Below are 14,097 nucleotides of genomic sequence, written 5' to 3'. Positions count from 1 at the left end.
AACCGTTTGATTTTTGTATTAAAGTTTTTTTAATTGATTGATGATTGATTCAATCAACTAATTTGTTGATTGTTTGATTGTATTAACTTGATTCTTTAGATATTGAAAATTAAATAAATAACATTATGTTAATTTAAGCGTACAGAAACGTTGCTGTTGTTCCAGCAAAAATCTTATTTTCACTTTACCGAGTTCCTAGTAGGTAATTTGAGAAATAGAACAATTTTAGCAACTTTAACGGATCATCCTAGTTAATGTGCAGATTAGCTAGGTAATGTGCACATTAACGGATTTCGAGCTTTAGCGGTAACATATATATAAATGAGAATGTTTGTTTCTTCGTTATGCACACTTAGGCCGTTCGACCAATTGCTACGAAACTCGGCAGTTACGTTCACGTATTTTTAACTTAGATAATATCGTACATACCATCATAAAATATCGATTGAATTTATATTTATCAATTAATTTCTGTCTACATTCATTTGTTGGCTTTACATGTAGCGCCATGTATTGGCAAAAATTTAAGAAAATAAGAAACTAAATATAATTCTTACAAAAAAGAGATAATAAATAATTTTTAAAATTATATTTACTTAATTACTGCGACAATGATATAGCGCGAAATAGACACGCCATTGCGATGACATATAGCACATTTCACTCCATATAGACAAGTGCTGTTACCCCGTGAAAAGTCTGTAAGTATTTAATTTTCCACACTTAACAACTCCGGTTTTTGTCTTTACTGAATACAGTAAAGCCTCGATTATCCGACCCCCGATTAACCGACCGTCCTAGTTGGCAAATTCAAATGTCCGCTAGTGATGTGGCGCTACAATATTTGGCTATGTCTTGGCTACTTTAATATTATTTTTNATCATTTTAGCCTAAATACAGGTATTATAATATGTACAGTACAATAGTTTTAAGAAAATATGTGTTATTGTAGTTACTTTTTATATGAATGGTTTGTTTTACATTGAAGTTAAATAGCAGGTAAGAAAAATAAATCATTTTGTAATACATGTTATCATTTTAAATTAATTACTGTGTAAGTAGTGTATTCAGTTACAGGTTTGCTTGGGATAATGTGGAACCTTGGTTAATCAAATTTATACTGTAGTTATAAAACGAGGAGAACAGAATTCAAATGGATTTGTTTTATTTTAATTTTTAGATTGAATTAATAATAAAAAAAAAGACAGTTAGAAAATCTGGTTCTAATCATTTTGAAAAAATGGCTTTGTACAGTTATTTTCAAGTAATTTTCTGAGTGGTTTCAATTGCCCTGGCACTAAGTGTTTAAATAATAATAAAAAATAAATTATAAAAAAGTTATAAAATAGCATGGTTTTAAACAGAGAGTGATCTCAATTAATGGTTCTCTAATGTGACTGAACAAAGTATGCATGTCAGAATTCCAATGATGAAAACTAAGTCAAAGAAGTTAGCTAAAAAGTTGGATCACAAAAATTTCAAAGTAACAGATTGTCAGTCATCTTACTATTGTGCTAAATATAAGCACATTAAATTCAAGAAAGCATACAAGAAAGACAATTTTGATGTTGTAAGTGCTAAACAATAGAAATAAACAAAACAAACTACCTAATTTGTTTCATACATTTTGTGCAGATGACATTAAACAGGTCTGTTTGATCACATCATGCCAATGATAAAGAATCCTGAGCTGCAAAGAATGCAAATGGATTGTATAATTTGTTATGCTATTCAAGCATGTCATAAAATGATACCCTAAATTTGGTTATTGGGAAAACATTAAGCCTAGATACTTTAAGGGCTAAAAATGGACAGTTTAGCAGTTATGTATTATATTCAGAATAACTAGTACAGTAGATGATTTCTGAAGCATTTAATTATTTGATATGTACATTAAATTAAAATTTTTAGGATAAATATTTTTTCTTATCTGTATTATTTGTTCCGGTATTAAAGTATTTTGTTGTTCAATACACAATATTTTTTTGTTTTATATTTTTTAATACTGAATAAATGGGACAGCCACTTAATCAGGCCAAAGTATACTAGTCCTGATGTATCTCAATTAACTGAAGTGATTCTGGTTAATTACTTAATTGTAATTGCTTAAAATATATTTATATAACAAGGCTGGTTCATCAATCTGTTGCTAAAATGTTTCATTTATTTATACTAGTATAATTTGGAAAACTTATTTAATAATAATTTTGATATACTTTAATACTAATTTATTGAATTTATCATTATTTTATGCCAGTTTTAATTTTGAGTTTTCAATTTCACAAAATCTAAAATTGATCTAAACTATCAAATGTGTATTTTTATAAAATAATGCTCTAAAACAATTATAACATGTATTTATGAAATAGGCTTTGACAATAAAAGTACATATAATTTACAACTTAATAAACATTAGTAGTTTATTTTAAAATATATCCTTGATTAATTAAAAACAATACATTCATGTTCAAAATAAACATCCATCCACAACAATGAAATTAAAATTTAGTGAACAAATTCATTCAGTTTCTGAAAATATGCTCATTTTTTGTATTTTGTTTTTGTATATTAAAACATTCCATACAGTATACAAAATATTTAAACAATAGAATAAAACATGATAAAAATTAAGTTTATATTTAAATCCAAAAATCAACTTTTCTTTAATGTAGTAAATCTCCAAATTTAGAATTAAATATTAATTCATTAAATACTTATGTTTCAGATTATAATATAGTTAAAATTTTATTAATGTCAATAGAAATATTTATAGAGCCTTTATATCCATTATCTTCAAAATTTCTGAGTTTATTTATATATTCTGCAGGCAAGTTCTGTTCAACTGCACCATAAACTATTACAGCTTTATAAATAGTGGATGGCTTATTTATCTGTTTCTCAGGCATTTGATATGTTTTACATAACATTTCTTTGCCCTCTATTGTTTCTATTCTTACTTGAATCGAATTGTATCCTGCTTCTTGCCTAAAATAATACATAATTTTAAAGTTTTTAATTATTATTATATAGTAAAATCCACTTATTGTAATCACTTTGAGAATTATTTATTCTGCTGATGATAACATTAAGTGCAATAAGTAAATATGACTACAGTCCATCACATATTAATAATAGCTATAGTTTTATTTACTTATTTACACACTCCATGACATAAATTTCAACATTACAATTCTGCTTTCACTAGAGTCACACAAATTATGATGGATATGTAAATGAACAAAATATATCAAAGGAGGGAAGCAGGAAGTGTTGAAAGAGTTCAGGTCAACTTTGAAAGAATAAGAGCTTTTGAAGGAAGATGGAGAAATAGACGGCAAAAACAGCATTCTTTAAGATGAATAGGACAATGTTTAATGTCCTAAAAATGAGAAAAACCTCAGATTTAAGTGACGTCAGAGTTTAGTGAGAAAATTAAATGAACAGCAGAAAGATTTATATAAGAAGATTGGAAATACAGCACTCAACATTGCAGTGTAACATAATGATGTCCAAGTGAGGTTTCATAATATTAGATAATATTAAATGTTAAAAGTAATGAGGACATTTTGATAACTGAGAAGTTTAAATTTATGAGAAAAGCCTTAGAAAGAAGGTCATTAATATTAAAGATTTCGACACCCTGCATCAACATCAGGGAGTGCCTGTATTTTGGGTATTTGAGATATATGCCTCCCTTTTTGTATGGGTTGTCCTTTTCCTAATCTCCATGGGGACCCCAAATTCAATTATCAATGAACAGAAAATCTATGACTTCTAGACTATTCTGCAAATATAAAATAAACTAATGAACAATATTTTCCATTGTCTCATGCAACTTCATCATATGTTAACCAAAACCACATTCCTTGCTTCCATGCCAAGTTTGCCCTAACTGCAACCAGCACCAAATGCTCCTACATGATGTAGGAGCATTGATGCAACATTGAATTATAGAGTTTGAAGCTTTTTGCATAATGTACAATGTTCCTTTTTTATAGCTTATGCTCCACTTTTTTATAGTCTGCAGATGCTGCTGATCAGTATGGAAGTGGCTAGTAAGGAAGAATAAGCAAAAAAATACAGAAATACTTCTTGAATGCAAGGAAAATGTGATTTAAATGAATTTGGAATGTAAAAGAAAAATAATGTTTGAATTTCAAAAGAGATGTTCCAATACAAAGTAACATTTGATAAGAAATTTGGCATGTTTATTTTTAAAATGGACTCAGATGATGAACAAAAAATGTCCAAAAACACCTAGTCAAAAGTTTTGATGTGAGACTCCAATGAAAGCAAGATTGTAATGAAAGCTACAGCTAATGAGAATTATGGTTTTATTGATTCTATCATTAAAAAGACAATCAAAAAAGTTAAAAAAAAGTATAACTTGAAGATTTATTAATTAACAAAAGGAATATCCAACTGGACAATATGATCAGAAAAACTCAAAAATTTTTAAAATCCAGTATTTAATTTTGAAAAACTAACATTAAACAAAAATAGATTTTACAGATTTTTGGTTTATCATTATTATTAATTATAATTATTTTTACTGATTAATATTAATTAATCCAGCATATAGGTAAAGTAAAAGAAATTCCAGTGATTTAAATTACTATACTGCAAACAAATAATTAATATTAAAATTGCTGATTACGACTTATAACAATAACAGAACAATTGAGGGTTATCAGCCACATATTGACACTGATAGCACGAAAATATAGTTTAACAATTAATTTAAAACATATGCTCTCTACCTCAAATTAGTAGTATCTTGCCCCTGTACACTTTTCCTGTTACAATCAAGTCATGCTGGTCATCTATCTAACTCCTTTCAGGGGAAAATTTTTGAATTGAAATAATTTGATTTCCAGTTTGCATCATAAGTTTGTTTATAGTTAATCAGGACCTCCTGTCCCTAAGCTTTCCATATATGGTCTCAGCTTTCATCTATGTAACTCTGTTCTCAAGAATAATGAAAGACAGACAGATGGATGGAAACAGTGGAAATTTATAGGTCTATAGTCCATTTACTCTAATCTAGTGAATGACTAGAAAAAAAGATTTGGTTGCCTTTTCTCTCTGCTGGGCAAAATATATTCTTCTGTGATTTCTCATTCTTGTAACATGACAGATTGAAAACTTAGTGAAAATAAGTAAGCATCAAAGAAGTTTTACATTAAGAAATTAAAATATTTATTTACCTGAACAATTAATTAAATTCATGTAATTGATTTCCAACTAAATCCTTCACTTGTATCGCTAACATCAGCCATATTAATTGTGAAAAACAAATGAGAAGGCAGAGCTTATTGCTATTCAACCAATCAATGAAAACATAATTAAAATACAAAAACGTTAAATACGTATATCCTTTTCTCTATTTGTAAGTTTCATTCCTTTAATTATTACTACTGACGATTAAATAATTTTGAAACATAACATTGTTTCTTATGAATTTAAAGTTTTACAGGAAACTATTTCTCATGGAAGAGGTGCCCAAAGTTAGAATCAACAAACTACAATTTTTTCAAATTGCAGCCCAATAAACAGATTGTAGCTACTGTACTTAGAAATCAATATTTAAAAATCTAAATACTTACTTATCTAAATTGATAATCTGATTTTCTGGCAGCTGCCATACAGTTCCCCAAACTTCACAACTTTTATTTTCAGTAATATTTGCTGTAGCACCTTTCCAAAAATCTGAGTATCCTTGAAAACTCAATTCATATCCCTAATAATAAAATGTATTTAAAAATGAAAATAAATAAATATATATATATACTTGAATGTATAAATATATAAAATTACATATGCACATATTATATCTTAAATAAATAATATACACTGTATATATAAATATAATTTGAATAAATAATAATTTGAAATATATATATGTGTATGTGTGTGGTACATTCAGAAAGACTTGTACTGTATTGATATGAAAACATTTTAAACATAGTCAACTTTAAAGTACTGTCTATCTGCAGCCACACACTTCTGCCAATGCTTATACAGTACAACTGTTCAAAACATTTCAAGAATCCTTTTTTGGTGACCTGTTCCATAGCATCTTTCATAACATCTTCATCATGGAAACATTGCACCTTTTACAGTGACTTTGGGGAAAGGTAAAAACTGAAAGGTGCAACATCAGGCAAATAGTGTGTAAAAAGAATATTATATCCATTTCAACCAGATATTTTGAACAAGAAATGAATGGTGCACCAGAGCATTATCGTAACGGAGTACCATCATTTCTTCAAAATTATCTGGATAAAATGGGCATAACAACATTGCTTCCATGAACTCCCTGTTTGCCTGACTTTGTAGCTTGTAATTTTTATCTTTTTCCAAAGATGAAGATACTATTAAAGGGACAGTACTTTGAAAGTGTCTATATTTAAAGTGTTTTCATATCCAATGCATTTCACAATATAACACCAGTCCTGGAACTTTTTAAATGAACCACATATATTTAGTTTGTTTGAGAAAGAAGGTAACAAGTCATCACATTGGTATTTGTATTTTCCAGAAATATGCAACCTGTAGACAGGACAATACTAATGTTCCACAAAATCACCTCCATTGTCTGAACAATTATTCCAATGTTTTGAAAGTGCAAAGATACTGTCACAGAAAAACTTGAGTATACAGCTGGTTAATCATGTGAGTATAACACATTTTTTGTCTACAAATGGACATAATCAATGTCTCATTTCAGAGCCCAAACAGATGAAAATCACTGGACAAATTGAAACTTTATGAATGATTTTCCAATATTTCATAGCCATATTTCTTCAACCAATCCTTGGTGTGTTGTGTCACATGGAGTATGGCATTATCATGCAATGTGATTACATCTTGAGACAGCAAGTTTTGTTTTTTCCTGCAAATGGCAGTACGAAACTTGTCCAGACTGACAATATAGAACTGCATTCATAGTTGACTGATGTCTAAGAAAGTCAATCAGCAAAACGCTGTGATTATATTATAAAAGAGCTTCTTGTCTCAAAAATTGTTGAAACTAATATCTCAAATACTATAGTAGAGATAACAGAGACTTATCACACTGCTACTGGTAGCACACCAATAATAAAGTTGTATTCTGATGATAGAAGTGTCATTTTGATGTTACCAGTAGCAGTGTGATCTCTATCTGCTATCTCTACTATAATATTTGAGATATTAGTTTTAACTGTGATTATAACTTTGTATTGTGATAATACTGTCTTCAATTTTTTGACAAGTAGAGATGAAAAATTTTTCCATGTATTGATGTACTAGTACTGCTTGGCATCACAAAATAAACAATGAATCTCTTGTCACAATGCATGCCAAGAACATGTTTCCCTTATTCTGGTAACATTGCAAATGTGTCAGTGAAAGACCCATTAGAATAACTTTCTGGGTCATCAGACAATAACTTCAGTACTCAGATTGCATACACATTTCTGAATCACATTATATCATGCATTTGATGGACATGCTCCACAAAAATGTCAGGTTATTCACTACTTTAGACATTGCTATGGTTCTATGTTCATACAATAGACAAAGACTTCCATTTGCATGATCATATCCTCTCACAATGCATTAATGGACCATCCAGAGCAAAGTTTGTCAGCAGCATCTGTGGAAACTATTTACATTATTACACAACTGTAGCATATGTATGGACATTGGTGGAAGACATGCCTTGGCAAAAACAAATAATACTACATGCTTCCATCTATGTCCATGTCATTAGAAGTGCTATCATGTTGACACTGTCTCTATATGCTACACAGTATTGCATAACAAGAGCATCATACTATAATCTACTCCCATCATCCAACAAACAAATATTGTGTGTGGTTGATGGAATTTTACATATTCAACTGTGAGTCCTTGTTATCTTATTTTCAAACAAATAATATATATATATATTTTATAATTCACTTAGGATTAAATATTATAAGGAAAAAAAATTTTTTTTCATCATTACAATATTTAATTATTTTGTTAAATAACACCTATGTTACTTAAAATTATATAATAAATTGGCAATAAAATATCAATAAAGAATTTAACCTTTAGTTTACCAATTGTATTCTTAACTACAGATGGATTATTAATTTTTAATCTGTCTGAAGATAAATTACTTCCATAAGCAAAATAAAATACTATCTTATCTTGTGAAGTGTGAAGCATGTCTTTTTCAGTATTCATCTTATGTCTTGAGTTAATATCAACCCTAAAGAAGAAAATTAAATATTAAATTAAAATTTTTATAACTTTCTAATTTTAAAAATTAATTATTATAAATTAAAATAAGAAATGTGTATTTCAGACAATTAAATAATTTCCGATATACTGGATAAAACTACAAATACTCTATATATGCAACTAAAACAAGTATCAAATGTTGTTCAAATAAAACTGCAACAAAAAAACACAAATTATGTTATTTATGCTATTGTACATGATTGACTTCTAGTGACATTTGATGATAGGGAAACTGTTTTTCCATAAAAATTTTAAACAAATACTGGAAATGACAAAGATAAACAGTTTATTTATTTTAATTCTAAAATAGATAATTGACATGAAACAAAAATATATAACTTGGTTTTATTATTTTTTATAAACTAACTCTATTCAGTGATTTTTTCCGCAAAGTCATTAGTTACTTGATCATAAAAATCATTGTTCGTTGATTCCATCAAAGTATTTAAAAGCTCTTTTTCTATTGAAAGCAATGCTAATGACAACAATCTTTCCTCTGACTTAGTGTTCCTTGCAAATGTATGAATTTGCTTCATGGTTAAAAACCTGCACTCAACAGACTCACTCATAGATAGTACCATAAAAATTAATGATATTAAATCATATAATTCTTTTAATATTTTTTTGTTTAGATCATAATTAATTATATTGTTTTTTATGTCTAAGAGTGAGTTGCCAATATAGTCTGGACACGAATATAAATATTGCAATTCACTTTGCAATTTAGATAAATCAAAAAATTCTCCATAAAATTTACATAAAGAATTAAAACTCACTTCGGAAAATTGTTGTTCAGATCATCATTAATTATATTGTTTTTTATGTCTAAGAGTGAGTTGCCAATATAGTCTGGACACGAATATAAATATTGCAATTCACTTTGCAATTTAGATAAATCAAAAAATTCTCCATAAAATTTACATAAAGAATTAAAACTTGCTTCAAAAAATTGTTCTTCATGATACAGGTATACCTTGACTTACGTCGTTTCGAGTTACGTCATTCCCGATTATATGTCGTTTGTCAAAAAAAGTATATGGAAAAATAAAAATCAAGTTTAAGTCATGTTATTTGACTTTACATCTGTCTGCCACAAATATTGATGTTGTAATATCACTAGAAAAGCGTTTAAAGTACATAAAATCATATTAATTAAAATATATACTATTCATTTACAAGTATGTACTGTATTTATATTTACAAGTATGTACATGCATTCATAAATTTAGATTACTTTTTTCTGTACTATATTAAAAACTAAAATTTATTTACTGTAAGTAATAGATATGTATTATATTAATGGTGCGGTTTTCTTTATATTCTTTTAAAATGTCAATTTTTCAAAGAAAATATTTCCTCAAAAAATTGATGAAACTTTATCGGTTAATTCCACAGAAATAACTGCTGTTTTTTTGCCTGGACCGCAACCTGAAGAGGGGTGCAAGTTACACAAAAACATTGCACCCGAAATGCACAGTAAATAAGTAAATAAAGAATACGACAATAAGCTTTTGTCTCTGATTAAATGCGATCCAGGCAAAAAAATGGCAGTTATTTTTGTGGAATTAACCCATGAAGTTTCATCAATTTTTTGAGGAAATATTTTCTTTGAAAAATTGACATTTTAAAAGAATAAAGTTTATTTGTTTGTAAGCTTAAAATAGATCCTTATTAACCATATATTATTAAAAATGCATTAATAAATAAAATACAGAACCGGGAAATGGTAATTTATGGGTTAGCCTAGTGACAAGTAGATTCAGAGACAAGTAAATTTGACTTACGTCGCCTCTCCTGGAACAAATTACCGATGTAAGGCAAAGTATACCTATATTTAAAATTATCAACATCTAAAAGCGATAAAAATTCTAAATATTTTGTCTGAAAATCTATCAATATAATTATAATTAAATATAACTTTGTAAAGGAATGTACATAAAAATAACATTGAATATTCTTTACTTTTTAAATCTTAAAACAATCTACTTAGTCAAATAGCTCCCTATGAGTGGCTAATGGATAGAATCATTGAAAGCATTATACAATATTTTGGTGTGTAGCATCCACGAGCTAAACTGTGAGAGGTTGATGCTCTGTAAAGCACATGCATAAATGCCAGTAATCTGGCTGCTTTACACGAATCAAATATTTTTGCCACGAAAGCTGTCCTATATTTGACAATACAGCGCTTCCATTGGGAATATGCATACACAAATTTATATTTGAATATACAATAGTAATCTTATCATTAATAGAATAGTATAGAAATTTGTAATAAAATACATAATGCGGTTATAATAAAATATTAATTTTAAGTAATTCAAAGTATGTTACAATATGAAAATAATCGCACAATATGTATTTATATTTTAGAAAATACAAAGGAAGCAGCACTTACAAAGCTTCCATGGCCACTGCTAAACATTCAAAACTGAACTGTACAGTTTAAACTTATACTTATGTGGTGGCGGGCTTTAGTTTATTTTACATTTACATATAAACAAATTTCAATGTTAAAAAAGAAAGGATATTAGTAGTAGGAAATTCAATTGCTCCCTTGCATTCTCTGGCTGCACCACTGGTCACATGCAATTTATTATAAGAGTTGAACAATTAAAAATTTAATCATAATGATTTTGTTTTGGAATAGTCAAACTGACAGTACATATTAAATATCTGATTTACATTTTTATTCCATGAAATAGAGAACAAAAATAAAATTTTCATGTTATCCTTTTATTATAGTTGAATTTTTAATAAAAATATATAAACTATTAAAATATAACAACAAAAAATCTGTTTATCCAACAAGCAGGTTCTTTGTTAGTGTTACTTATTTTCAAAAAAATTTGATATTGAAAATAATAAAAACATGAAACTTAAAAACTATGTATAGTACTGAATTTTAAGATTTGATTTCCTATTTATTTGGGAAATGTTTTGATTTAATTTTAAAAAATAGAGATATCATTTTGTCTCTATTTAATACTTATTACGTTATATTAGAGTAATTACAAATGTAGAAATTTATATTCCAAATCTATTTAAAACTTACATTTTATTTTTGAATTTTTTTTAATATACTAAAAATTAATAAATTATGCAAAAAGGACAGATAGATGATTAAAACATCAGCTTATAGGTCTGGGATCCAGGCAAGAAGACCCAGAAATTTTTCATAGGCAATCTGTCCTGAAAAGTTTGATACCATCCCTCACCAGCCAGCTATCCCAGTGTGGACATTGTCAAACTCATGATGGACAAGGTATCCTCTTTGCGTCCACAGGGCAAAGTCAAAAGAAAAAAAAATTGCAGTACATGAAAAATATACTTTTGTAGTAATCTTTACTATATAATTTATTACCGAAGATAGGCATTTATAGTCCAATCAGAGACACAATTAAAAATTAATGAAAATGGGTCAAAAACTGATTGAACTTTCATTATTTTTTAAAATTTATTTATATATTGCATTAGTGATGTTATACTGATGTGTTAATAAAATTGCTCTGTTCAAAGATTGATTCTACAATCAAATATTAAAACAGGCAAAACTGGGGGACGGTCTTCAAACTGGAGAGGTCTGGTCACCCTACTTAAGATTAAACAGAAATCTTGTGATTCTTGAAATATAGTAAACTCTCAATTTAACAGACTAATTAGAGAAAGGAGGCATGTACTATTACTGAAAGTCCATTAAATCAAACGTATTTTAAAATCATATATTAATGAACTTAAAATGTGTATTATGTACAAGTGAACAAATATTATGACATATAGTAGGAATAAAATATTATTATAATGTACATATGTACAGTACAGTACATTATTTATACTCATTGACTCTTTAATCTAATTAGCATGAATAAAAAGGTTTTAAATTTTTCCTACAGGACAAGTTTTTTTGCCCATTAACTTGAAGGCATACTATAATGTAAAACACAAATATTAAAAACTGTTCAGCGCTAAATTACTGAAAATAATTTTCATAATCTTCCAAGTCAATTTAATGTAGATTACATTCAAAAACGTTTCATAATTATATAGATTATTTTTGGTACTCTAAAACAGTATTTTGAACATCATTGTACGTAACACATTACGTATCGAATTCAACGTAACTAAATTTCTAATTTCTCCAAAAATATAACGACAAATACAATAGGTCGTTTGTAATATTTTTGATTGCTTTAACTCTTTCTGACTTGCTTTCTGTATATTAAAATGCTACTAATAGAGAATCATTCAAAACTTCAATTTATTAATGATAAAAGACAGATTTTACTTCATTTTCTGGATTTCTTTTGAACTATCTCTTATCCTTTCATAGAAACAAACGATTATTAAATTCAAGTAATTATAATTTATTGCTATTAAACGAAGATATAAAATTTAGAAACAGTAGACGAAAGGCAAATACTTCATATTGATCCATTTATTTTTTTGGCAAAGTATATATAATTTTAATCATAAGAACGAAAAATATATATAGCACTCGATATGTATATAAAACACAAAACCAGAATGTAAAGCATATAACTTACACAACGGTAGAAAATCAGCACACGTGATCAAAAATTATCACGGATAGGGTTTCGCTATCCGTGATAAAAGTAGCTAAAAGCAAACAAAAAACTCTCTAAAAATAGCTAAAAAATTTCCAAAATTCGCTAAAAAAAATAGCTAAACAAAAAATAAAAACCATTCACGGATGTTGTGTTATCTCGCGGGAAAAAATACCACGTGATCTAATGTTCCAACAGAAATGTAATAGACATTTAAAAAATATTAGATAAACATCACTTACAAAATATTTCGATTATAATAAGTCTTATATTTAGGTCGAATAATCCTAAGAGATCTTAATAAATAAAACATAATTGGGCACTTGTGCTGTTTAGCGGGTACGGCTATTTGAGAGGTTTTTATTCCATAAAATTAATCAAATCCAGACTAATTTCACTCGAATATTTCCAAAACACGTATAATTTATTGGAAATGATCGATATAAAATATGCTATGAATAAAATATTGTCGGAATACTTATCGAGTGTACCCCGTTCGAAGACGCCATTGCTTAAGCTTGTTTTCGTCGCGAAGTGTCTCATCGGACGGCGGGCGCGTACGAAGTGTGTCACGTGACATTTGTCGGTGCTATTCGGTCACGTGACTACTCATCTCTGACGTGTTTCTGATAACTTATTCTTTTTGCGAAGAATTCGCTGAACTTTAGAGACATCTTTAATAGAAATATTAAAATTTCATTCCATTCTAAATATGGATTAAAATCAACATATAATAACGTATGATAATGCGAAAATAACTAAAAATTCTGCTCTACTGTACTTTTAAATGGCCTAATCTCTCATGTTGTAAACAAAATTGTATAATATTTATTTACATCAAGACATTAGACATCTTATGTTGCATCTGATTAATATTTATCATCATAATATATATCATGATAGAATTATTGTCGTTAGCGAGCGGTTTTTCCTTTCTTGCTTCATATAGTCAATAATAATAAGTCGTTTCTAATTACAATAAAAATCTTATAGTATATTATGGCCTATCACGTGATGTCTTTAAAGTTCAGCGAATTCTTCGCAAAAAGAATAAGTTATCAGAAACACGTCAGAGATGAGTAGTCACGTGACCGAATAGCACCGACAAATGTCACGTGACACACTTCGTACGCGCCCGCCGTCCGATTAGACGCTCCGCGACGAAAACAAGCTTAAGCAATGGCGTCTTCGAACGGGGTACACTCGATAAGTATTCCGACAATATTTTATTCATAGCATATTTTATATCGATCATTTC

General features: G+C 28.2%; 1 protein-coding gene across 7 annotated transcripts; it reads right to left on the bottom strand.

Annotated features, from left to right (window-relative positions):
• Window positions 1–2,418: 2,418 nt before the first annotated feature.
• Window positions 2,419–13,349, bottom strand: LOC111625598 (gamma-glutamylcyclotransferase-like). 7 transcript variants are annotated; one of them, XM_023368795.1, is made up of 4 exons: window positions 13,331–13,349; window positions 8,080–8,242; window positions 5,607–5,740; window positions 2,419–2,985 (listed from the first exon to the last, which is right to left on the bottom strand). In XM_023368795.1, exons 2-4 carry the CDS (start codon window positions 8,215–8,217, stop codon window positions 2,727–2,729), a joined length of 531 nt encoding a protein of 176 aa, XP_023224563.1. In that variant the 5' UTR covers window positions 8,218–8,242; window positions 13,331–13,349; the 3' UTR covers window positions 2,419–2,726. The 7 variants fall into 7 exon arrangements, with proteins under 7 accessions (XP_023224563.1, XP_023224557.1, XP_023224561.1 ...); XM_023368789.1 differs by lacking the exon at window positions 13,331–13,349 and adding an exon at window positions 13,082–13,188; XM_023368793.1 differs by lacking the exon at window positions 13,331–13,349 and adding an exon at window positions 12,819–12,991.
• Window positions 13,350–14,097: the final 748 nt, after the last annotated feature.

The sequence above is a fragment of the Centruroides sculpturatus genome, unplaced genomic scaffold (genome assembly GCF_000671375.1).
Source record: "Centruroides sculpturatus isolate CEXI.00-Female unplaced genomic scaffold, Cexi_2.0 scaffold385, whole genome shotgun sequence".
NCBI lineage: Eukaryota > Metazoa > Arthropoda > Arachnida > Scorpiones > Buthidae > Centruroides > Centruroides sculpturatus.
Note: the sequence above shows the minus strand (reverse complement) of the source record. Positions and strands in the feature narration are given on the sequence as shown.